This window comes from Pelecanus crispus, chromosome 3, assembly GCF_030463565.1.
Source record: "Pelecanus crispus isolate bPelCri1 chromosome 3, bPelCri1.pri, whole genome shotgun sequence".
Taxonomy (NCBI): Eukaryota; Metazoa; Chordata; class Aves; order Pelecaniformes; family Pelecanidae; genus Pelecanus; species Pelecanus crispus.
The window spans coordinates 106,027,708-106,054,199 of NC_134645.1; the positions used below are offsets into that span (position 1 = coordinate 106,027,708).

The 26,492-nt window shown below is 37.9% G+C and overlaps 1 protein-coding gene across 1 annotated transcript in view; it reads right to left on the reverse strand.

Moving 5' to 3' along the window:
- AGPAT5 (1-acylglycerol-3-phosphate O-acyltransferase 5) overlaps positions 1-26,492 on the reverse strand; it is a 58,331-nt gene that overhangs the window by 12,477 nt on the left and 19,362 nt on the right. The window contains exons 4-6 of the mRNA XM_075707849.1: positions 22,473-22,562; positions 15,154-15,244; positions 5,675-5,836 (exon numbers count right to left, since the gene is read on the reverse strand). Coding sequence (XP_075563964.1) covers positions 5,675-5,836; positions 15,154-15,244; positions 22,473-22,562 — 343 coding nt within the window. The remainder of the gene's footprint in view (positions 1-5,674; positions 5,837-15,153; positions 15,245-22,472; positions 22,563-26,492) is intronic.

Consider the following 26,492-nt stretch of genomic DNA (forward strand, 5'->3'; position numbering starts at 1 on the left):
TTGTTTTTGTTATCTTCAGGGTTTATATACACTTTTGTCTAATGATCAGGAGTTCCTCGAGCTGTTGTACATAAATGCTGCCTGGGGAGCTGAATGCTTCCTCTCACATGTGCATGAGGCCCAGGGTGCAGAGTGATTTTATGAATCTCCAGTGTAAATACTTTCAAAATCCTCTTTGTGTAGCAGAGGTTTTCTGATGACCATGTGCTTTCTGATCACAAATTTCCAAAGGGAAGCTACAGATACCTACCTTTGGTAGGAGCTGGTTGAGAATAACTGAGATACCCAAGGTCCTAGTTTACAATCAGAGGAACACACACTCTGGGTTTGAAGGGAGGCTGAAGGGGTTTATTACCCCATTGAAGGGGTGTTATTAACACACAGACAGGTGTTTGGGAAAAGGAAGAATAATTTACGCTTGCCTTATTCTTATACTCCTCTTTAGGCATCCAAGTTTGGTGGATGTTGGAGATAAGAAACTGGGCTACATGGACTCCAAACAGAGTCACCTTTATGTCCTTGTTTTGAGATAGGTAAAGAAACAGATGCTACTCATGCTCAGACTGACCTTCATTTTCTCCAATTTTTGGAGTCCTATGAAGAACTACAGCAAGGCCTGCACACATTCCCATAAACTGATATTGCTCTTCAGTGAAATGTCATTATTTTCGAGAAGTACAATGTTTAATTGTTACAGTATGAAAATACTTTGCGTTTACACAGACCACCCTTATCTGCAGAATATTGATGCATATGTCCATATCTGTGTTCAAAATACTGTTTAAATAAGTCATCCACAAATTAACAGATAGGCTTTCATGTTATTCAAACTACTTTTAACAGGAATTACAGGGGTTCTAAAATGAGGGATGTAGTACTACGGCGGACAAGTGAAAATGCAGTTTAAAACTGAATGATGGTTTACTTACCTTTATGGTACCTGATGAAATCATGTTATTAAAAAAGTTGTATTTTAATATTTTACACAAAATAAAACCAGGGTTTTCCCTTAAAGGAAAACATATATGATGGAGTACCACAGAACTATGTTGCCAACTAGGTTTGTTATAAAATTCCTCCAAATATTTAAATGGAAAATTTACATTTTGAAATATGAAAGGTAGTTACTTAAATTTTGCTTGAACAGATGCAGAATGACAAGTTCCTGATGTGAGATTTACTACACGTTAAAAAGCCATCCCACGCTTGATGCAAATTTCACCAATGCTGATGTCCAGCCTCAGTTCTAATCTACATCCTTTCTTCAGTTGCTCCAGAATAATTGCCATTTACTTTCCAATATTCTTTCATGCAATGAGAACATGACAGCTAGCAGAGATCTGAACAGATTATTAGGAATTTCATCACTATAAATCTTACTTTAGACTGTTTTACATTCTTGTTACTGTTTATCAGTTTAATAATTTAGGGTTTTTGGGGGGGGGGGGTTCTTTGTTGTTTTGGTTTTTTTTAATTTTTTCAACATATCTATAATCATGTGCTTGTTATCATTCTTTGGACCTTTGGGCCACAGTCCAGGCAAAGACTGGTTTCTATTGCTCCAGTTTCTTTTCTATTGTCCTGTACTTCACTGTCTAACTGGGTCCTAACAAAAGTTCAAGCATTTGGAAAAGTGTAATTTCCCCTAGGGAAGTTAGGCCAGTCTGACCTCCTCCAATTATACTGATCAAAGTGATGTACAGATTTTCAGAAATGCACACATACACATGTTTTCAAAGTGTTTGTTCTGGAATTGATATACACAGAGTCAATAATTCTCAGGAATTCCTCTGACTTCTTTAAGACAGAGTCTACATGTACTTGCTATTTTTCTTCAGTGTTTATCATTGTCACATGCTGCTATTTCACACAGTCTTTCATCTACAATGGCCAGATAAATACCATCTGGTTATGTTAAAGCCTTCAGGCAGAATAATAAAGATGTAAATGTGTACATAATGGTCTTTCAGGTGCAAGAATGACAACAGTTCCTACGTCTCACGAGACCTGCCCCTTAACACCAGGCAAAGCTGGATGTGAACATTTAGGAAATTCATTCAGAAGAAAATTCATTCATTTTCTTCCCAAGCTTATTTCTACTTTTTACTTAATGACAGTGTAGTAAAAGAGTATCAACAAATCCAGCACAGGAGTTTCTCCCCCTCCTTTTCCATTCTAAATAGTTCTTCCAGAATTCAGTACCTGAGATGCACTTCAGCTGTGCCACAGGGCCCATATGATTATTTGCATCTTATTCCAATGTCCACAAATAAATACTGCCTAGCAGCATGGCCCTTCCTAACCAGGACCATCACATTCTGTCATTAATGATCTGGACAAACCATCTTCAGTAGCGAGGGGAGAAATCTGTGGGAAATCACTACTCTTTGAAAGGCTGCTATGTGCAGGACAAGCTTCCACTCGAAATATACCAAGATCCAAACTTGTTGGAATAGAAAGGAAAGAATAACAAATAAATGGTAGGGAAAAAATTGCATCCATTGGTCACAACTGGATGTGAAGCAATATCCCTGTCTAAAGCTAATCTAATCTTAGTTCCTGTCTAAGACTAATCAAATTTGGTGTCTTCTAAAGCAAACAACTTCCAGCTGGAAATCGCCAACAAAACATTAAAATGCATAAATAGTGACAAAAAGTTCAACACTTTTGAAAGGATATACTATAATTATTTCCCTGCTCTAAAAAGGTACCATGTTACTAGGTGTGCCTAGCATTCACTGTTCTTCTCAAAGCACTAATGCAGAAAGGATGGTGAACGTCTATTTTCCAGTTGCTAATATACTATGTTTTGTTTTAATCCTGGTGAGCAAGTCAACAGTCTATTTAAGCTTGCTGGACTGAAAAGAAAAAAAAAAAACAAATTTTACTAATAAACATTATTTACACTAAGAGTTCCATATTACAAAATTTAAAATGTAATTTCTTTTTTCTTCAGAATTTTTTTTTCCATTTACAGTTTACTAACACAGTTTCTCAGATAAAGTGTGGTAGTACTACTCACAGTCACTAAAATGTTCCTTTTAACCTGCTCTGTTTACTACTGAAGACAGCAGCCAAGAGCTGACCATATCCCTGGGTAAGTATGGGTTTTTCCAGAAGTGGCACAGGCTCTTCTGAGGAATTGAGATTTATAGAACTGAAAGTAAAATGCATTTCAAGAAACACATTATAGCTGTGTGGAATTCAGATTTCATTCACATGGGAAATGTCATACTATGGGAAACACAGTCCTCAAGTAAAGTTGTGTTTATCAGACATTTGTTTTCCATGCAATAAATTTCAATCAGAGTTGCTAGATTGAAAAAGACATGTCAACCTTATCTTTTAAAAATTACCAGGATTGCACTGCCATTTTATTCCGATGAGAATGAAAACCAAAATTCTCATTCGGCTCTGACACAAATACGAAATGTTCATATGAAATACACACATGAAAATGACATTTTATAATTCATTTTAGTACTGTAAAGAGCAATAATGCTAAAAAATCTCAAATGCATAACAACGCATAATTCAATTCTTGTTATATTATACGCCTGAACAGACCAATTGTTGGACTTCTGCGTAACAAATGGTGAAATGATCTTGACCTCTTAGAACAGAAATTGTTTTTCTTCCACTTTGTGTCTGGAGGGCCTAAAAGAATGACAACTATGTTCCACGTTGTAATTTATAAAGTGTCCTTAATGTACATAATTTATATTATATGGAATACATGTGACTGCCACAATAGCATGAAATGCCCTGGATGGATATTTCATTTATCTACTCTGTAATGGGTAACAACTGGTTGGCTGCACTTCATTTTGTGTTTCTGCCTTTACTTTTACCCAAGGCTGAGACAGTAACTACCCCAGCCCTTACAGTAAGGGTGGCTGAAAGATACGCCTGGGCTGCCTGCTGTGGAGTCTCCAAAAGGCTGGATGTGGAGTAGCCACCCCAAACCATCTGATTATCACTGGACACAAGAAACAGCCAACAGGGAAATTCAGTGGTTCCCTTTCCATAATTATATCATGATTCATGCAAACAGGAAAGTTCAATAGGTGAAGAGGTCTTGTAAGGAATTTGAACATTTGCCATCTTATCATTAGGTAATGACATTTTAATAGTTTAATTAACCATCAGGCAGTGAGAAGTCCAGCATGAGAATCATTGAAACTGCCTGATAATTAAGTCATGAAACAATATACGCTGCAGGGAAGGGGAAACAATCCTATTTGTTTTGAAGGGGGTCTTGAAACGGGTTGGGTGACAGGAAAACATGAAGGCTGCCCAGTCGTCAAAGGACCCGTGAGAGGGTCATAAGGTATTTAAAAAAAAACATTAAAAACTTTAAATAATAAAATCTGTAAAATGAAGTTCAAAAGAAAATTATAAATAAAAAATGTTAAATCATAAAAAGCACTTTTGATATTTAGCCATAAAAAATGCCCGTTGGGAACAAAACGTACATAAAATAAAACCATCCTATGACCTTACAGTACAACACAAATGCTGCATTAGTACACAGTGTTAACAGTTTTGTTGCCCACCTATCCAGAAGAATTTTAAACGGGGTGAAAATGTAAAAATACACAATTCCAGACCTTGTAAGCAACTAGCACCTGGAAGGAGTTCATGTGAGCTTTATACCACCTGAAGGAGTTACACCTGATAATGAAGTTACATGGAAACGGCAGCACTACGAACTTAATTTAGCAGCAAAAGGAACAAGTCCCAGTGACACTGGGCCAGCCAAGGAGTAGGGAGTTAGCCAAGAAGCTCCCTGCAGATCCCTCGGCCAACACTGACCCCTTGCCCAAAAGTCTGAACACCTCTGTGGAACTACTGTGGCTTTCCCCCCCCCCCCCCACTTGGTATCAGTAGTGCAAGACTCAGAAGTACCACTTTGAGCGAACTAGCAACAGAGAGTTGTGCACAGATATGGCCAAGTCTACAACTGGAAAGAAAGATGACATCTGGCCCTCCAGTGACAGTGCAGGTAAATGAATGAATTTTTAAGTGGGGGGCGAGGGGGAGAGGAGAAATCAGTCCACCACCAAGTACAATGAAAAACCAGCAGACCCTGAAGCTTTCTGTCCCAGAGTTTTCCCCAAAAGAAACCCCAGAACTTATTTTCTGGTTAGATTACTCAAGGAACATAAAAATAATTTACCCCATTCTCTTAAAGTGCTGTAGGTGGTTTAAAATACTACAGCAAGTGAAGCCCACTTGCATAAAATGCTGTTAAGTGTTTGTAAGGCTACTAGGTATGTGTAGCAATTTGAAAAATTGCCAGTAAAATACTATTACTACACATTCTCCCTTTAAAAAACATGCATTTCAGCAATTAGATCACATGTACACATATGTAGCACAGCAGAGGGAAAGGAGAGAGAACTTACAATGATGCCAAATCCCAGTGCTAGAAGAAACATGAAGGTAAATGGTACCTGCTGCCTATGGCCCCAAGTTCATTTTAACTCCAGGGCAGGAATGTCACAGGTAACTATTGTAAAGCCTAGTCACTGATGAACAATGCCCTACCAAGATACGGTAAGATGGCTGAAGCACTATGGAAATTACCTTCAGAGCATTATGCAGCACCTGAAGTTGGTTCTGTATATTAACAAGCATATGGCTGTAGCACGTCTAATACACATCAACTCACCTGTCATAGCTGGTGCCAGTTTTCTTTGCCCCTTGTGGTCCACAGTACCTTCATAAGCTACAGTCACATCATACACTGCATCCAGATAGTCCTTCATTGTGTCAATGGCTACATGAGTTGCCTTCACGCGTGGCGTTAGCACATGCTTTAATATAGCAAGTCCTAGAAGTGAAAAAATAGTAATTACAGTGTTCGAAAGTAAACTGGATTACATTCACAAAAGGAACGTCACGTCAAGGAACTTCAGCACCCCCACTCAAAATCACAAAAGGTTTCTTTTTAATCTCAATTCTCAGTTGAGAGAGTAAGTGTGTGCGCCTGCACACTGCATATGGTCTACTGAGCACATGTAGAAGATGAAACAGAAATCCTAAAGGATATTAATGACAAAAAGGCTGCTCAACAAAAGAGTCCTTTTTACAGTGATGGTTTTAATGTGGTTCATAAGCGATGAAACAGTACTTCTCCTTACTGTTTATGTTTGTCCAACTGAGGTAAAAAAAAAAAAAGAACAAATTAACTGAGAAATACTAAATGCACAGGACATCGCCTCCTGAAATTCTGTATCAGAAACAGATTTGGTAGGTGAGGCATAATCAGAGATAATTTTAAGCACACCTAGTGCTCATCTGCTATTTTACTTCCAAAGGACAAACCAATTTTGTCAACTTACTGAATCCTAATACTGCCCGATGGTAACAAAAAGTAGTTGTCTTAAACTACACATGCTTAAAAAGGATGCTACATTTCTCCAAAGCTACCATGCTATCAGAAATTTCAATATGGTTTCTTATTTTCTACTATAGATTCTAGCTTTCCCTGCTTTTGCTTCCTCCTCTTAATGGCACATTCTGGGATGTTAGATATGGTTACTCTGAGGGTCCTCACTTTGGGGAAGGATGGGGGAAAGCAGTTAAGACTCAAGACAGTTTCAGCCCACTGCAGTGACTTGCTGCTACAGAAAATGGGACATTCTACTTTATCCTTGCAGTTGTTTCCCTTACTGCTCTTTTCTGCATGCTTGTTCCTGCTGCTAACCTTGTATTGCCCTGGCATGCCCCTCCCACCAGCTGATTCAACTCAGCATCCCAGCAGAAAACTAAGCAGGAAGGGGGAAAATCTAGCACCAAGAACCAACAGCAAGGAAGAAAAACCTTCTCTGTTTCCCTGTGAACAACCTATTACAATTGACTTGGCTACTAACAAATCCATAGTCACAGAAATCAACTGCTGTCCTTTGTCCTTAACCATCCAGGCCAAGACACAGAGATTGGTACATCAAGGACACAAGAATGTCAGGTTTAACAGCACTCCGCAAGTCTTGACAAGGGTATTTCATATCCATGTTTGCTTCAGCTGAGCACTTCCACCTAGAGCATACTGAAGAACGTACAAATACGTTGAGATGTATAAACTTATACAAAAGTATAAACTTTATTCTATTTCCAGAATTTTAATATATGGTGACTTTCAAAATGAGAACAAGCAAAAAAGCCACCAAACCTTTTCATGATCTGAACACAACTCTTCCACACTTAACTGGAAGTGCTTCTAGGGAAAAAAAAGCATATTATGCAAAAATTTTCACTATTTTGTTATGTGTACCTTTCTCAAAGAGAAGTATTAGAATGAAATTGCAATTATTCCTTTTGAGCCTTATTCTTCATTGGCTTACTCTTCAGTCCATTTTTAAAGAACCATCCATTGATGCTATTGGTTCCTGATAGATGAAGCAGAAATTTTTCTAAACCGAAGTATTGTGGTATTGCTTTTGCTATCTCTCTGCTTGCAAAATCAATTCAAAAGATACTATATTCTGTCATGATTTTGTACTGAACTTCTGTCCCTTGTTGGGCAAAGCATAGTTTGATCTAAAATTATGAAAATACCTACTGAACATGGTAAGGTAATGCTAGTTTCTAAACTGCTCTAACATTCTTATAGTTGAAAATTTCAGTATAAATAATTATCTTGATTTCTTAATATTTGCTAAGAATTTCCTTGTCTGAACACAGAGATGAAAGGTTATTTACTAGCACTCCTTCTGAAGTCATTGTTCTAAGCTTTACTGTCAATAGCGATAACTGTCTATGCAAAATGTTATATGGATCATGTAAATATTTTGAAGCATAACATGGTGGTAGTGTTTTCTTAGCTTGTGAACTGTTACATCAAACAGCTAATTATGTTATGTTTCCAAATGTTTACTCTGTAAATGAAGCACTGAATATTCTAGTGTTGTGTCAGCAATGATGTTAGTGTGGACATTCCACTCAACACAACTCTTCTTGATCCAAATTCCAAAAAACATACTCTAAAAACACTGTCATTCCTTTCCTGCCCAACTCATCTTCCCCTTAACCAAACTATTACTGTGGGGAAGAAAAAGGGACAACAGGCTTCAGTGAGAGCTGAATCATCTAGACAAATTACTTTAGGTATCTAAGAATATTCAGTGCAGAGTTTTTTGAATGCATGGCCAGTTTTGGTGATGAAGATGGTCAGTAACAATCTGTGAAGTGCAACTGCAGAATAAGTCCCTCTTACGCCATGTGCTACCAGTGAACTCTTGAAGGTTTAAGCACAAAATGAGTATGCATATAATTAAAATCAATAAAGAAAGTCCATAATCCATTATTCAGAAACACTCCAGTGCATGATAAACATGCAGCAACAACAGGAGCTCAGCACATCCTTTTAAAGAATCTGTTTTATAAAAAACATTAACCATACATTCTTGCAATTACTTGATGATCTTTGCTAAAATCAGCATAACAGAATTTAAACCCAAGTAGTTACAGTACAGTTACCTTGGCAAGCTGCCTGCATCCAATTCACAAAACACACTGTGCTTAAACTGTTTTTAATGTTGTGCAATATTAAGTTAGGACTCTCTGTTAAAGTATTTGAGGTCATGAGATTTTATTTTAAATGCCAAAGAAAATGAACTAGATGTCTAATATGTAATACTCTACCTTAAAATGCTACAGTTTTGCTCTTCTATGTTAGATAACTTTTAAATGATAAACAGACATAAATAATGAGAGTATGAAAATAACGTGAAAATCTGAAGAAATATGGCAAGCAATGGTACTTCAAATATCATCCGTTTACTAAAATATAGTAAGATGCAGAATTACTTTAGAAAGTCTGCAAGAAAGCCAAACGGAATAAAGTAAGGTTTTAGTTTGGGAAGTACGAAGGCCCAAACCATTAATGTCTATAGAACTGGATTTTTCATCTAAACACAAAAGAGCAAAAAACACCAAACAAAACACCATTTATCTAACCTCTCAGGGTGAAGTTACATATATAATAGCTGAGTACAACTCAGTGGAGAAGATCTCTCTTCTTCCCTTCATCCAGGCCAAAAACTCACAGAGCTATTCAGTGCAGGCAGGCCATCTACATTTTCAGACTAGGAATCCATTAGTCATATTTGTACCCCTGACATGGGCACACACCACATTTTTAAATGAAAACAATAAAAAAAAAAGCTCTAAATTAAGAATACCCTATGCATGTTACATTTGCATTACCACATTTCATCAACTAAAGTTATGTGCTCACTGCAAGTGGATGTCAGTTAGTTTGAGGGTTGCTCCCCACCCCCAGTAAAACTTGACTGTAATACAAAAACTGAAAGCAGGGTGAAAAACAATTAGTTTATTTCAATACCAATTAGATCTTTCTTTTCTTATTTTTCCTTTTTCATGTATGTGTGTGTGCAGGAGTGATTAATTAGGCTGCAAGCTTTGCAGTTACTTGGGGTGTCCCAAGTACTCACCCAACACTGAGTTCCCACCAGCCTTCTGGAATGCCCCCAGTGTTTGAAGCCTTACTTATTGAAACCAGAGTCAGACTTATAAAATGACATATAGTGGGAGAGCTCATCCATTTGTATGCTAGCATTTCATCAACTTACACAAATAGGATGCAACTGATGATAGTATTAAAAAATTGCATGCTCTTGTAAAAAGTGTTAACCATGAACTAAAGTACAAGAAATCCAGGTAATCCCATCAAGAAGATTATGTAGTAGCTTCTTGCTTTCCTAAACTTAATTTCCTAAGGATGACCTTTAATAACAGAAATCCTTTCTTCATCCTAATGGTACGCCTCTCAAATGCTACTCAAGGTATCCCCCCCCTTTTTAAAAATATATATTATATAATTATATTATATTCTCATTTCCACATCTCACTGTGCACTTTTACATCAAGCTTGCTTACATGAAAGTGTGTGGAAAAAACATCACCAAAAGCGATTTTCTTTAGAGACAGTTCCAAATAACAGCTATGGATATTAAATACTTCAGATTGCTTTAAAATACAATCTAAAACCAATGCCAAGATCTAGAAGGGAAACATTTTCGATTAGCTCATTTGAAATACCTCTTTTTTACATGACCTGTAAAAGCAATTTTGAGATAAGCATATCCTGCACGTACAAACATCTTAGCAGAAAGCATGATACTGGTCAAGATAAACTTAGCATTAGAAAACATTTACATTTGCAACTTTTCTGCATAAAAACAAGGGAGATAATAAATGAATACCTGAAATGTTTGCTTGATTAAATGACCTTTGTTAGAAACCAAACATTAATAGAAAATTCCATAAATGCCTTTCATCAGTGAAGATTGTTTTGTCTTCATTCAGCAAAACCAAGCCAAGTTAAATTTAACAAGCTTCTTACCCCCTTCTCTTTGACTTTTCAGAGTTAGTAACATTAGGAATAATTCAAAGCCCTCCTACTCCTATTTATTTTCAAATTTTTAAAATGCCATTTCTTAATAGTTGGATAACATTAATATTCTACTAAACCTGAGAAATTTGTGGTTGTTTGGAACATTATAGAGGTCTAACTACTAGAAAATGATCAGAAATCTACACATACGTCTTTTGGGAACAAATAAATGGAACAAATTTTATATCGCAAGCTGGTACAAAAAATAAGCAGCATGTATTTTGTGGTTTTTATAGAAATGTTGTTCTGTAGTCCAGTACCATTAAAAAGACCCAGGCTTAAAAGATTTACAGTTTGAAATAAATACATAAAATAAAAATTACCTCTTCTAACATTATAACAAGATTAGAGTTAAATCTCTATGAAAATATGAGTGCCACCTACATGTTACAATTCCCTGGACTCGGCAACTCAAGCCCACTGACTAGCGTGGAAGAATTGCTGCACTTTTCAGATGCCTAAACTAATAGATGGGAGCCTAAAAGGGGTCACCAATGTTTAAGTCAACTGAATAAATGCATAAGATTTCGAAGACAGAATCATGTTAGCTGACTACTCCCATACAACGGAAAACTAAGCTAAGATTACTGACTATATACTTAAATATTGGAAGCTGGAAGGCAGCTCAGGAGACAAAAGGCAAAACACATGCTATCACACATTCTTAGATCTTCAAGAGAGTAGAATAAGAAAAATTTAATTTGATTATGAGAATCTTGTAAGATGTCCCATTAGAAACACATAAGTCACCAACCATACTGAAAGACGGAAAAAGAGAGCCCCCATCCTGGTAGCAGTTGCTGGAATCATCTCACACAGCCACCTACTTTCCATCAGGAGAGGACCGCTAGGTGTATCAGGTTCAAATCCAACTATATGGCACATATCCCCATCAGCTTGGAAGTGGGGGGGGGGGTTCATTTGCCTCTGGCAGAAATGAGAAAATCTGACACGTCTTCATCTGATATTCTGGCAACATTGCTTACGTGGTTTACCATGGCTGTGAAATCCCAGCAAATATTGCTATTTTGGCCAACAAAAATAAATACCAGATTAATTTTCTCAACTCCATGCAATTAACTTGTTCAATGAATAACTCCTGCATTAATCCTACCACAAGTAACCAAACAACCTAGTTTTAGAGAGGTAATTTTTGCTTTTGTTTTTAAACTTTGGGAAGCACATTTTTTCTTTCTCAATGCAATCAAACAAATGTAGTTTGAGTTTAAAATGCTTCCTATTCTATCCTGGGTAAGAATCTGATCTGATTGTAATTTTCAGCCACTTGTAAAACACACAGAATGAGTAATCTTCAGTTTCTGAGAGTACTAGCATTACCTTTAGATGACAACATTCTCAGTTCATCACCATAAAACCAGTATTCCTGGAAGCAAGCAACTTTCTGTGTATCATTGAATACAATTGTGGACAGAACTTATAGTTCAAGTCAATTAGAACAAAATTTTGCTGTGTCAAATCTATCGGTGCTGAAGGTTGATATGCATGTGTCAGTCTCCAACATGAAAACCATGAATATCAATGCCCTAATTTTATCCATTTTACCTCTAGATGTTTTTGGCATTCTTTGGTTTTAATAAACAAAAACCTGGCAGTACATTCAACTTGAACTTGCAAAGTAGTTAATGACAAAGTTGAAAGACCAGTCCATGGACTTAATATTTTGCTGTATAATATTCTTTACTTCTTTCTAAAAACAGTAAGAAAGTACATGGTCCTACTCCTTCCCTAGAAGTTTCTCTGTGCTTCATAGCCTTCAGTCTCAACTTACTCATATCCAGATCTATCGGATCCTGTGTGTTTGATTTGTCTGTGTTTCAGAAAGAGGAAAACTATCTGCTCTTGCTAGGAGTCAAAATTTTGTGTAGAACCCAAGTCCTATAGCAGAACAAACTAACATGATGTATTATTAGTATTTTAAAAAGTTGCCTGTCTTTCAAGGGTGACCTCAGTCACCTTTAAATTCTTTTGCTGTTTGATATCCTTCCACCCTATTTCATAGACAGATAAGATTTATTTATATATCCATATCAATGAGGAAAGACATAACAGTTGAAACCAGCAATATCAAAATATTCCTTTGGATGTCAACCTAAGCCTTTTTTTTAATTCATTTTTGTTGAACTGGTCCTAGGACCAATTGTAAAGAGGCAGTAACTGTGTCCAAAACTGGTGTTTACTTAAAAAGAACATCAAGATAGGAGATGCAGATCATCAGCTGGTCACACACAAAGACCAGGTAATTAAGCTCAGCCTAATAATTCTGCTTAAACCAATGAACCTTCTCTAGAAGGGAATCCAGCCCATGGAGAATAAAAGTAAGCACAAACCCCACAAAACCTTTTCATACTTCCTCTCTGCAAAACTACTAAAACATACACACATACTTACATCAAAACCAGTATTTCAGACAGCATGATAAACATGAATTATGCTTGTGCTCTAGGAATAGCTTTGTTATCTTTGGGTACAATATTGCTGGTCCTAACATCAAGTTGAAGTTTAATTCTTCTTAATTAAACCACTTTTTCCAATTATTACACTCGCACTATTTTCTCAACATAAAACTGTGCAAAAATGTAGGAAAAAATCATTATAAAGCTTGCATTTCACAGTGTAAAACAAAAAATTCCCCTACATGTCTGTAAAGCCAACACTGAAGCACTGTGCTCTGTAACAAGTATACTAAGATGACAAGACTAAATTATCAGACTTCTTTATATCCCCATGAGGAATGAAGTGCAAATTTGAAACTGTAAGTTACAGTAAGTCCTCATTCCTCTGACTGGCAGAACTACTGGGCACTACTACCTTTCCCAAAACTGTAGGAAATAAGAAGCCTCCGGAATCTTTTCAACAAGCATGCAATTGTGTGTTTTTAGTTCAGCTCAGCAGCGGCACGCAACAGCCCTCGCACGCTTACAAGGAGCGCAGCCAGCGCTCCATCTACACGCGACCGACTGGCGAGGCGTTTGGTCACGGCTCCCATGCTGCAGCCCCATCACATGGCCAGCAGCCAGGACCGCGGCAGCACTGGGGCTGCTGGGTGGAAGCCGCAAGCCGGGGCCAGCACCACTGCGCAGCGGCGTGGGGGGACCCCGGGGAGTCGTCATCATCTCCCGCCGGCGGCCATGCGGAGCTCCCCGTCCTCGCAGCTCCCTCATGTACTGGTATGTGCCTCGTGGCTTTTAGCCGCCAGAGTAGTTTGGTATGCAGCTTTCAGCATCAGCCATCCTTGCTTCTCAGCATGCGTGTAAGAGGGATGCTCTAATTCAAGTGAATATCAATCTTCGCATGAACGTGCAGGGGAGCAGGGTCCCACGCATGCTGCTTCCCATTCTCTCCATATAGAAAGTTGAGGAGAGACCAACAACAAAAGAACTTAGCAGTGGGGAAAAGCAGATCAAGAGGATTCTGCACTAGAATTGGAGATGCTTCTTGTTGAATAAATATTTGTCTTGAGAGTCTTTAAGAGGAGTAACCCTTACAACATAAAAGCAAACCAATACTGTAGAGAAAAGCACTAGAAGAAATGAACAGGTGCTCTGAAAGCACAAAAGCAGTGTTTTGCGGTTTTGTAGAGATATAACCAAGAAGTTTACTAAAAGAATAATAATGATGACAGCCCTTTCTTTTCCCTGAAAAAGGGGGAGTGAGGAAAAAAATCCCTATCAAACACCCTCTCTGAACTGTCAAAGAACTGCCAACCTAAATGAAACATTTGACTTTCATTTCCGACAGGAAACTGAAGCAATGAGTAAATACGTTATGACTTAAGCTCTCCTGCTTATACACGCAAACAAATTCCATTCTTCTCAAGGAGAAGAAAAGCATATATCCTTTTGGACAAGCGCTAACAATACTTAATAGCTTGATGATATCAACAGGCTGATTCACAGACTTGTGAATTCATTTCAGTGTGTCACAGAAATGAATTTACCAGACCTATTTGTTATTCTTTGTTTACCTTCACAGTGAATTATTTCACTTTTGGTCAACAGGAAAAAACAAAACCAGGAAACATGTTCACTGAACTGCTGGACTTAAATGTTTACGTGTATTGTGCATATGATGTGAGAAAAAATGAAAAGGTTTGGGACCCTTAGGTTTTTTGCAAGCCCTTCCAAACATGAGGTAATTTCATCTGTGGTTATAGAGCCAATGCCAACAATCCAAGTAACTACAGAATGAAGTTCAACCAAGGAAGGGTGAGACTGAAAGGTGAGAGGAACAAAACCAAGAAGGCATAGTAGTACTAACAGTAATTAAAAAGTGACGTGATGGAAGACTTTTTCTTTTAAGGCACAACAATCTATGCAAAATATTCTTTATATCGAGTAACAACTGTAATTGAGTTATAATGTCAACTTAGCTAGAACAGTGCCCTGATCCATTGTAGGTAATTCTTCTGTCCCTGAAGGGGCAAGAAAAGAAGTGTCCATAAATACTCAGATATAGACAGAAACGAAAGAGAGCTTTCATGAGAATTAATACACTTGCACAATATGAAATGCATGAAAAGTCTATATATAAGCTACTCTCATCTTACTCTGTGGTAAGAGAAACACTGGCTTACACTATTCTAACCCTTAAGTATCAGGCAGGCTTAATAGTCCAGTTAAGGTGAGATCATCTTCATATTATATAACAATTTTATATAACATATGTTAACACCATAACAAAAGAATTATTTCAGAACTTTTTTTGCTTACCTTCCTTTTCAGCAAATGATTGACTATCTGCAATGACTTTTGGTATTTCTGGATTGTAACGAGTCCCCTCTGGAAAAATCACTAAATACATCTGTGGGATTAAAAAGAAACAAACAAGACAAGTTCTTATAATGAATGTAAGCTGATTCCTTTTACAGAAATTATCATCACTTGATAGGTCCATGTTGTATTTAGTTCACACCATCAATTACCATCAGGATCCAAAGAAAATCAGAATACTTGAGCTAAAATTTCTTAGAGCTAAGAAACTTACTGTTTGAGGTTCAAAATAATTTTCTTTGAATGTACAGCACAGAAAATTGGCCAGGTGATTTAGAAAGGGAGATAGCACATGTCAACAAAAGCAAGCAAGTCAGCAGCAGCTGATATCAACAATAATATCGGTTTTATTAAGTAAATTAGTTTGGTTGCCTATTCAGCCACAACTGTCTATGGGTTCTCAAATCATTACTGAGGTAAATGTTGCCTAAGCATCTGCATATCTGAGTGTAAAATCTTGTACCCTAATAGAAGCAGTCAAATTTGGTGAATTTTCCATTTGCTTTTGAAACAGAACAGAGGTTTCCATCTCTCTTTTTTTTGTGTGTGTCTTGCATAATCTCCTACATACAAAGCTGATGCAATACATCACTTAACCAATGAAAATTTCATATTGGGGGCTCATCTGCAGAAGAAAAGGCTACAGCCACAAATGGCAACTGAGTTGAACATGACACATTCACAGTAAAATCATGTCTACTGTGCCTAGACTAACGACTTAATTTGTAATCTCTGCAGATATGAGTCTCAAGAAATATTTGAAAGAAAAGGAGATAGTGGATTTACAAAACAGTCCAAGGACTATTACCAGTGAGTACAGAAAGACACTGACAAGTGGGAGTGCACATCACGGAAAGATGCAAAGTTAAATAAAAACTCAGAGACACACACACAGAGGAATGTCACTTTGTGCTTCTGGCCCACAAAACAGAGTGTGCTGGTATTTGCACTTAATGATTGCAGAACAGCTAGAGAAAAGGCTGAATGCAGACGGACAGGACCCAGCAAGCAAACTCTCCACAATCACCCCACAGTGAAGAAGGTTGAAAGATGCGCTAAAATGCAGAGGAGGGAAGAAGTCTAGGAACTGTGCCAACCAGTGAGGCCAGCAGGAGATCAAGAAAGAGAACTGAGTACATAGCCTAGAACACCGCAGGGGGAAAAGAAAAAAACCCAACCAAACTAAGAATGGCAAAACCAGTGTCAGTAGAGTGAAGAGAGCTAGAGGAAAGGCTGTACTCATCATGGCATGTTTGGGGAGGAGGAGAACTGGCAGACTGCAGAGGCAGGCGAAGTCCAAGAATGTTCAAGGACTGGCAGAAATCCAAGATGTACACAGATTTGGTGGGGAAAGAACAAAACAAAATGGGTTTAAGAGCCAAGGTGCTTACTTTTTTATAACATGACAGTAGCGTAAGCACAGGGATGAGTACAGGAATCCTTAGACCCAGCTGCAGTCCACACTTCCCCCAGTCATGTATACATTTCGTCTATGAAGTACACTGTTGAGATATTTAAGTAACTAAGTAAAACTTTTCAGAGTTAGCTGGAAAGGGCATAATATTAAAATCCAGATTTTTTTTTTTTCATAAATATGCTTATATTCAAATCACAATTTGGATCCTTAAAATGGTACTTCAAGATGCGGTTACTCTCCCGCTGCATTAAAAGACTGAATGCTCAGCTCCAAAGGGTAATACAGTGGCTGTAACAGGTAATAATTGACAGCAAAGAAAGTGAAACACACAGGATAGGAATACCATTCTTGGTACAGATGTCAGCACTTAAAAGCATGCAACAACATTACCGGTCTTCAAAGCAAATATGCAGACACCAAAAGCTGATTACACAACAGAGAATAGTATCTACTTACTCCAGTCCTATGTGTGTATTACAAAGCAGGGGTTGAAATTATATTTTAATTATTCTTGTAAGCCTCTCCAACACAAGCAGCCGAACAGGTTTATTGACCAGAATCTGAATATCTCTGAATTGAAAGCATGCCAACAAGACAGAGAAGTGGCCTTTGCTTTAAATTCAGCATATATAAACCTAATGTGTAGCTCATTAGGACTACTTTACCTGAGTAAAATTCATGAAAGTAAATAGATGTCCTACTTATAGTCATGTACAGTCCTGCACAAGACAAAGATACTCTGCCAGTGCAATTCAGCCTACCAAATATACTTGTATGACTGGCTTTTCTCTTCTCCCACCGTGGGCAGCAGAAGCTAAATCCTTAAGCACTATTTCCAAAGATTACAAGAACTACAAATCTCTAAGAATTTAATAACTAAATAAGCTCCCCTGAACTTGGATTAAGAACTGTTGTGCTGTAGGAGCATTTTAATTGCCTAGGAACACTAGCTGCAGCTAAGACAATTTTTTATACAGAATTTTTCATTTAGGGCAATTACCTACATAAAAGTTACTTGTTCGCAGTGACTTTATCACAGTGACTGCAAAATACAGTGCTTGTGTTCAAAACGGCATAGAAAATTTTGCATTACCATTGTCCCTGATTCAATGACACACCAATTTTAACTCAAGCAGAGTAGGTCCCTATGTTTGTTGCATGGTACTTTCATGCCTGTTTGTGTTACAGGTGGCTTCCAATACACTCGTCATCTCTCATCAATTTGAAAGCTTCAAGAAGTGGGTCAGGATTAATTTAGTAGAACCCTGCTAATTCTTGTTGGAGCCAGAAAGCCAGAAAAGAGGCAGGGAGTCCCCAGCATAATGTCCATGAACTTGCCACAATCCACAAATTAAATGAATGGATGATGATAACTGCTTTCACCCAAATAACAACTCTGTTCATTTCTCCAGTGTTGTCAAGGTCTCCCAGGCAAAAAGCAATAGAAATGGTACCGAGAGGGGCTGTGCTTCCAGAGTGGGGAGTAGGGCAGCCGAGGAAGTCCTTGAGATAGATCAGAGTGCCACAAAAGGAGCTGGCACAGGTGGAGCAAGGGAAAGGGGCATGAAGCAACACACAAGTCCTTGGAGTACAGAACAAAGCCCAGATACCATAAACATACAGCGAGAAGAGGCGATAAAGAGAGGATCTGGCTGAGGACAGGGCTTTGGAGGGTGTCCTGGAAAGAGTAGCTGCCACTGTAGAACAACATAGGGCATCAAAAAGTGGTAACTACTGACTAAAGATATCTTGCATTTACTGTGCTGTTCCCAGGTGGGCGGCAAGGGGAAATTAAGTATTTATTTACGAAATTCAGAATTATATTAAAAAAATGCATTTGCTCAGTTTTAATATTCTTATTGTTTAGTCCTGACAACTAGACAGATTCATATCTGAATCAGTTTAGACCACTGCCTAGAAGATATGCTTCTGGTGAATTGGATGAGAAACATTAACACTCAGATCAATAACTGAAAAAGATATGGTATGAGAAAGCATATCTGGTATAACTGGAACAAAACACAAAAGGTGATGTGACGAAAGCAGGCAAGGACATCCAGAATTTACAAAGAAGTTGTCAGGGATTTGCAAATTAGTAACTATACAACAAAATAATTACATTAAGCCTTATAGCAGTTGTATTAATATATCTGTCCCCTCCAGGTTTTTACTGTTTGATTGGCACTGCTTCACATGACAAAGGTTTATTCTGTGACTGAATGAATGGCAAAAACAACACACAGAGTAACCAGCTAAATATTAGCTGTACTGGGTTAAATCCCACATCTCAGAATGCGGATTTCCTACTCTTGATGCACGATAAAAGGAAAGGTGTGACATTTTCAGTTATCAAACTGAATAGTTTGCTGTTCAGAAGAGTTAACTTTCTTTATAAAAGAAGCAGATTGAGTATATCAAGTGTTGGCTGGACATGTTACATTGAAAAATGTGTTTATCTTGTTATGGCTTACATTAAAACATTAACCCAAAGTGTCCTTCAAGCTATGGGTCAATCCCTGCTCTCACAACAAGACATAAGATAGCAATTTGTTAACATCAGCTGGATTTTATGTAATTTTAAACAAAATCATCATTTCAACTGAGTTTTGCCAACAAAATGCCCAATAATGAACCATTTGAGTGTACAGTTCAATGAGAGTTTGAGAAGAAAATTAATTTCCAGAGGGAAGTAAGAAAATCTATTAGTTCAAGATCTCCACTAAGAAAACACAGGTGCAACAGCATTTCAGTCTAGCATCAGTTTTGCACTTGTCTAATATTGCTGTGTTGCATCTGGGAAGAAGGGTGGACCAACTGAGAACTGCACGACAGAAAAAGGGACTAAGGGAGGCAGGTGGGTACAAGTCCTAAGACAACGTGAGCAAGGAGCATCATGCAGTCCACTATCCCTACACAAAATCAAGCGTATCAGATCACTAATCCAGTTCCACTGTGAACGCAGAGGCCGAAAGTCAGCCTTATTTTTCCTGTCTACATTCCACCTCCAATTTACTTTCCATTAAAAAAAACCAAACAACAAAAACCCTCACATGACATGAGGCAGTGAAACAACCAAAGGCCTTGCTACGCTAACGAAAACAGAAGACTGGTTCTGCCTTGCTACATATCTTCGCTTTCTTAATGGGAACAGGGACAGCTCCAGAGACTGAACATAAATCATGTGGATTCTTTTGTTTAAACTGTGTGTGGAGAGAAACTGTAAATAACAAAGTGACCCTTAACACAGATTCCCGTCCACCTCCTCTCTATTGGCATATAATTCTTTCCTTAGCAGCTGAAAGGCAAGCTTTTCTCTAACGCTACGTTAAAGAACGAACTCCACCGTGTTTGCGCACAATGACCAAGCAACAATAGCTGCTCACTGAAGTGAGGAAAAGCCCACCCTGAGCTGTAGCATCCAGTGCATAAATTTTAATAAAAATTCCAGAGTAGCAAATTAATTATTTTCGCATGAAGCTGATGAGTTCAGAGCGTACTTGCTTTACTGATTAGAATGTCTTCATTTTAAAAGCAATATGGTTGCTTGTGAATGTCATGCTAAGTTGCAGAACTGCAAAGTTTCTTCATGAATAATGCAGTAAGGACACAGGTTATCACGTTCTTCTCCCAGTAGTAATTGCAAGTTAAAGGGCATTTACAGTATCTACATTTAAATTCTCAGATAAAGTGGATTACAGAAAATTTAGCCTTTCCTCAAATGACACCCCAGTTGTCTGTGTCTTTTACCCCAGCAGATGTAAACATTTGTCTCAGTAAACAGGCTTTTGACAGCTTTGGTTTTGTAAAACTTAAGTGTCACTCCCTATATGGTTTGACTGAAAGAGATTTGAAACACAATGCATTTCTGCAGCAATTACACTTATTTCTCTTCTATACTGCTACCCTAGATAATATGATGAAAATGGCAATAACTGCCTGGTAAACATGTCCAGGTTCTGTGCCCATTTCCAACACCACTGAACTTCCAGACAGCCAAATTACACCAAAAACCCAATGTACCCAGGTGGTCCCAAACTCATTTGGCATTAGCTTAGATAGGCTATATATAGGTTTTCAATCCACACACAAGTGAGGAGGGAGAAGAAAGATGATTCCAGAAAAAAAGCCTTCTGGATTTATTTCATTTATTAATCACACGTAGATATCCACCATGGAAAGCAGAACCCACACTGGATGTGGCTTTAAAGAAAAGCTTTATGCTTAAACCTCCCCTTACATTCCAACTGGGCTAAAATCAGGCACTGGCCTGTCCAGTCCATTCATAGCACTGGAGCAACACTGAACATCATCTGCAGGTTTCCAAAGAGATGTAGATGAGCTTCTAGGCGCATCTTCCAAAGCTGCCTCTTTGGCTAGCAAGAATTCCATGGGCCTATGCAGGAAAACACCCTCCTAGGGTATTTCATCCAGACTAACTAAAGCAAAGTTAACCAGCACTCTGCAGGGGGAGCAATTGCTTAGGGGGATGACTACAAATATGGTTCACACATCCTGCAATTTGTCTTTGCTTATTCCATTACACTGCAAGTTTTACAGAAAGTAGAATCTTTGCCACTGACATACAGAAAATATCTTGACACAGTGCAGCTTTTTCACATCCCTGGACACTCCCTGGTAATGCGGGCACAAGTTACCACTATTGAATATGGGCGTCTTCCCCATGTGGACATCATTAGATTAGACATTGGACGGGAAAAGTTTAGTTGTCATAATGTATTTCTGGCCTTCATAACTTATAGGCTAAAACCTGGAAGTAGATCCATTTTCTTATCTGAATTAAAAAAACAAACTCCGTTCATGCTAAATCTTAGTTCAAGACAAAATGAGTTTGAGCACTGTCTTAAACAGGGCCACTTTACTCATTTAAGCCTCTCAGTAAGCATAAGGCCAGTTTACTTTTTCAACACAAACATGCACAAACATAACCACACTATCTCCAAAAAACAACAACAACAAAAAAAAGCCCAACTATTACAAAGGTCAAAACAACCTATGCTGGTTGTTGCATTCCTTTTACCCAAGCCTCAGCTTATAAAAGGTTTGCCACTTAGTATTTGGAGTGGCAAGTCCTAATCACATCATTTTAAATAAAATGAAAGCCTAACTGTTCTGTATCAAGGCTTGCTGAGTTGGCTTTCTTAAGTCTAGCCAAAAAGGCAGAAAACATTTTAATGCACAGCGAGTAATGGAAGCAAAGCACAGTGATTCTAACCACTGTGCCACAAACCACACAGGGAGTCATGAGAAAAGCCACTAACAATAATTCTTCAAATAGAAAATTACCAAGAATTCGGGGTTTTTTGATTGTTTTCTCCTCCAGGCACAGCAGACAAGGTTACTCAGTTCTAAGATGTCACTGCCATTAAAAATGATTGATCATTGGGATGACTAATTAAGATTTGGTAAGAATGGCTCTTGACTTTCAGAAGATCAAACAACTGGTATTCTGCAAAAAAAACAGTCTCTGACAAGCATATAGTAGTCAAAATGTTGTCTTTCGAAACACAGGGAACACTGACAGTGGGTTCTCAAGGAAGGTGCTACAGCTCATGTTCTAAGACTTAGTCCAGATCCCCCCTGCCTTCTACAGACAGAATCATGAAATTCATATCATTCATAAAGGACTAGTCAAATTTTTCTAAGTTTAATTGGAGGTATCACTCTAATCACAGAAAGGAACTGTAAAACACAGAAAGAAAACAAATCCCTGATTACCGTCTTGAAGTTTGTAGGTATCAAGTATGGCTCATTTCTCCAATAAGCCTTTGCCATTAAAAAAGCCAAAGAAATGAGAAAGGGGGGAAGGAAGGTATAATCTTACCGGAGTGTCAGCTTTCATCTGGGCCCGCAACTTCTCTCTCATTTCTTTTTCATTGAATTTGGCACTTCTTTTTACATAGACTCCTCCATGCTAACAGAGAAAAAAAAATGAAAAGTATTAAATATTTAAAGTGGTTTAATGTAGAATAGTTGATAGAAGAACAAACAAGATGACAGTGACAAGTCACCTTTATGACTCATGCTGCAAATCACCGACAAGACATTTTCTCCTAGGATGAAAGCACCTGAAAGTAATTTTACATTTGCATGTACTTAAGTTCACAAAATCTGTTTAAATAAAGATCAAATCTAAAAAAAAAAAAATTTATAAGACACCTGAAGTGTCTTGTTTAAAGGTGTTAAATAATTAACTGGAAGATGGCATTGGAACCCACCCCAGGGATCTATCTGTTCCTGACAACATTGACTAGCAGCTTAAGTTGTATATCAAGGGAAAACCAACTGAAGTTACTCACATACAAGCACTTATAGGACAATGTTTTCAATTCATGTGCCCACTCTTAAATAGCGACTAATGCAATTACTGGAACTATGACTATTGTACCTATACATACAAAATTTATGAGTAGCACAAAAGTAACTAGCATAGGTCTTGAAAACTTCTATGTACTTTGAGAATCAAACTTTTAATAAAGAAGTTGTATACCGAGATTATAATTGAGTAAGTCAAAATCTTTAGAAGGCAAAGGATTTTAAAGTATTTTTACTAAAAATCATTATAAAAAGTTAGACCATTTCCTGGAAAAGATTTATTTTATAACTTGTTCCACACAATTCATCATAAAAACTTCAGTAAAAGGACTATGGCAAAGTGCACACAAAGAAAGAGGGTTATAAAGAAAAAAAATTTGCCTCATCATTTCCCTCTTCCATCACTTTGTTTCATCTACAGCATAGCAACAAGAGGATGTAAACAAACATGCTCCAAAATGAACTACTGATACAGTGAATTCTGGAAAAAAACCCCACAGTTTCCAAATAATAGAATTTCATTTTTAAGGTACATTGCTTTCATGGGTTTTCTAACTGATTCCTGAACTTGGTAATACTCTCTTCTGTCCACCCTGACTGTCGGCTTTAGGATTTGTCAGATAATTTCTGTCCATTTACGGTTTTACACACTCTTAATAGAAAGGTGACAGTAAGATTAAAACTACTAAGAGTTGAACCTCATTCAAATGTCTTCTCTCAGGAAAAGATATAGTACATTGTAGAACCAGGGATGGTGGCATGTGTGCAGGAAGCTATTATTTTATTTGCATGGCATGGACAGGAATAAAGTTTGAGGGGTTACGAGGAGGAAGGCAGAAGAGGCGGTTATGCAAAGTGCTTTCAGCCTTTGCTTTTCATGGCATGGAGAGATGGCTGTGCAGCTGCTTAGCGAGTGGTATTTGATGTGACTTTTAAGTTGTTCTCCAAAAGCTGCAGTGAAAAGGAACAGAAAGTCAATGGTACGTGAACTCCATAGTAAATATTCTGTCTTAGCATTGTTGTCTGTGGTTCCCTTCCCAGGTGAAGTAGCCAACTGCAACACTCAGCTGTGCTGCTGTGGCTGGCAGGGGACCAAAACCAAGGAGAGAATCCCCTAGTCCACCAAGCTTGGCCTTTAGCAGGCTGGAGCATCGTATCAGTACCATTCCACAAACAGTTTACTAGTCCCAGACAGATAATGGCATGAACAGAAAAATGTTCCATCAGCTGTGCAGCAAAGAGAGAGCTACATGTTACCTACACACTCCACATACAAGACTGTTTTTTAAGATCTGACACTATTAAAGGGAAGTAGAAGTCTTATTCTGTACAGTGACACTCACCACAACTGCTTTCAGGAAGGGCAAACTCAGTTTGGTATGAGAAATAATGCTTCTACTATACAAGACTTCAATGTAATTGGTAAGTCATCATTCTGTGTGAGCTCAGCTAGGTCAAGCTTTGATAAATGAGGGAAGGCTGGAATCTAAGTCTTCCCTTATTTATCAAATTACTAACCAGCTGCAGTAAATTGGGAAAATACTGAACCACCTTTTCCTTGTTTAATATGTGAACTTGGAGAAATCAAGTTACTATTGTACAGTTTGCTTAGGGACACCACACCACCAAGGACAGGTTTGGTGTTCCCACCTCCGACTTTTTAGTGCTCAGAAACAGATTTGTACTTCTCAAGTAAATATGAGTATATAGTTACATAATGTAAGAACAGACAAATTACACATTGTAAGATCACCATTCACTACATACAACCCAACTACATAAATGTGTCAGCTCCCCTATGGCACAGGGTTACAAACCTAAAGAGAGACAAGATGCCATACTAGCTAAATATTTGGCTAAAATTCAGTAACAACCGTAAAGGTGCACAAGCTGATGCTGAATAACAGAAAAGACAAAGACATACTTCCTATGTTAGAAAGTCAAGCAAACTCTGCGATATCAAAAATGTTTATGACAATTACATCCCAGCCTCACCACGTGGTATAAGATGAATAGGAGCTAGCTGCATTTTGGTGGAGAAAGATAGGGGTGAAAAAAAATTTCAGATCCACCCAAAAATAATAAAGCCAGTTTTATGAAAAGAAATAGCTCTGCCTAATAAATCAAACCTGGAACATAACAGGTTAATTTAAGTGGTTCTTTTCTTTTCTTGCTATAAGATAGCTGCCTCCAAAGAAGAATGCTAGTTATGCAATTGTATATAACTCAAATTCCCCAATTTGTATTGCATTTCCTTTTCAGTAAGAGATCAAATATACGAATGCTTTTCAAAACAGGTTTCTGGAAGTACTGTTTTTAAGGTTATAATTTTTTTCCGCTGTACTTTAAAAGGCCCCTTCTCAGTCAACAATGGATTATGTTTACCAATATACTTCCTTTGTGCCTGAATTTTGCTCTCCTGGACATCCAGACCACGTTTATTTCCAAACAGGATGTTTACCTGAGGTAGGGAATATGAATTCCGTGAGCATGGCGTAATTACGTGGCTCTGGAAACTTTTAGTGGAGTGTAAGTGACATCACTGACAGAACATCAACAGGAAGGGCAGGAAGTGTTTTATGTTTTTGCACTGTTTGGTGTGATAAAAACAATAAAAATACCTATTAGCTTGCACTGCAGTCCTGCTCCATCCCGTCTCTGTCATATAAACACACACGCATCACCACTGTTAGTAAGCTGCCTTTCATTCATGTCACTGAATTGACATATAAACATATATAATCATCCCCCACTAAATCTTGTAGAAATTTTATGTTTTGAGGAATCCAAAGCTGAACAGATTTTATTTAATATATATGTTTTGATTAAAAGTTTAGGCTACGTTCAGATTAATTTCCACAGGAACCTTCTTTTAACAGTCAATACAGCAGTCAGGAAACTGAGTGCCGGATATTCCAGATAGCAGTAGCAATTTTCCAAAATCTTGGAAAAAAATCAGTTCTGGACATCTAATGACAGCAGCTGGAATATATATGCTGTCTGTACTTTAATTAAAGCAGACTTAAATCACCACCAATGTAATGACTACAGGCAAGGACAAGGAGCAAAATATTTCCATGCAGCAGACTGGTCACTTTTGTGGAAGAATAATGTAGAGAACCAGAGTCATTAGTGGGGACAAGCATTAGACAACAGAGAAGTCCATTTTCTCCTAATGGATACCCTCAGTGAGGTATGGCAGGGTGTGACACCCTGTACTTATTTAGGGGACTGGGACAGCAAACCCACCAATAAAAAGAAATTGTGAACAGTCGTCTTATTTTCTCTGCAGCATATTCAGGCAACCACCCATGCTTCAGCCTAGATATATAGCCTACTTGCCATCTAAGGCACTCATCCAGAAGACAACGAACATTTTTAACCATCAAGCTGAAAACATGGAATCTGGATCTCCCAGTATCTTGGGGGACACTCTAATTTCTTACACACTGAACAGACAGTAGGAACTTCAACCACTACCTGTGCTCCAAGATAAAATGGTGAGACAGTTCACACCCTAGCAATGGAC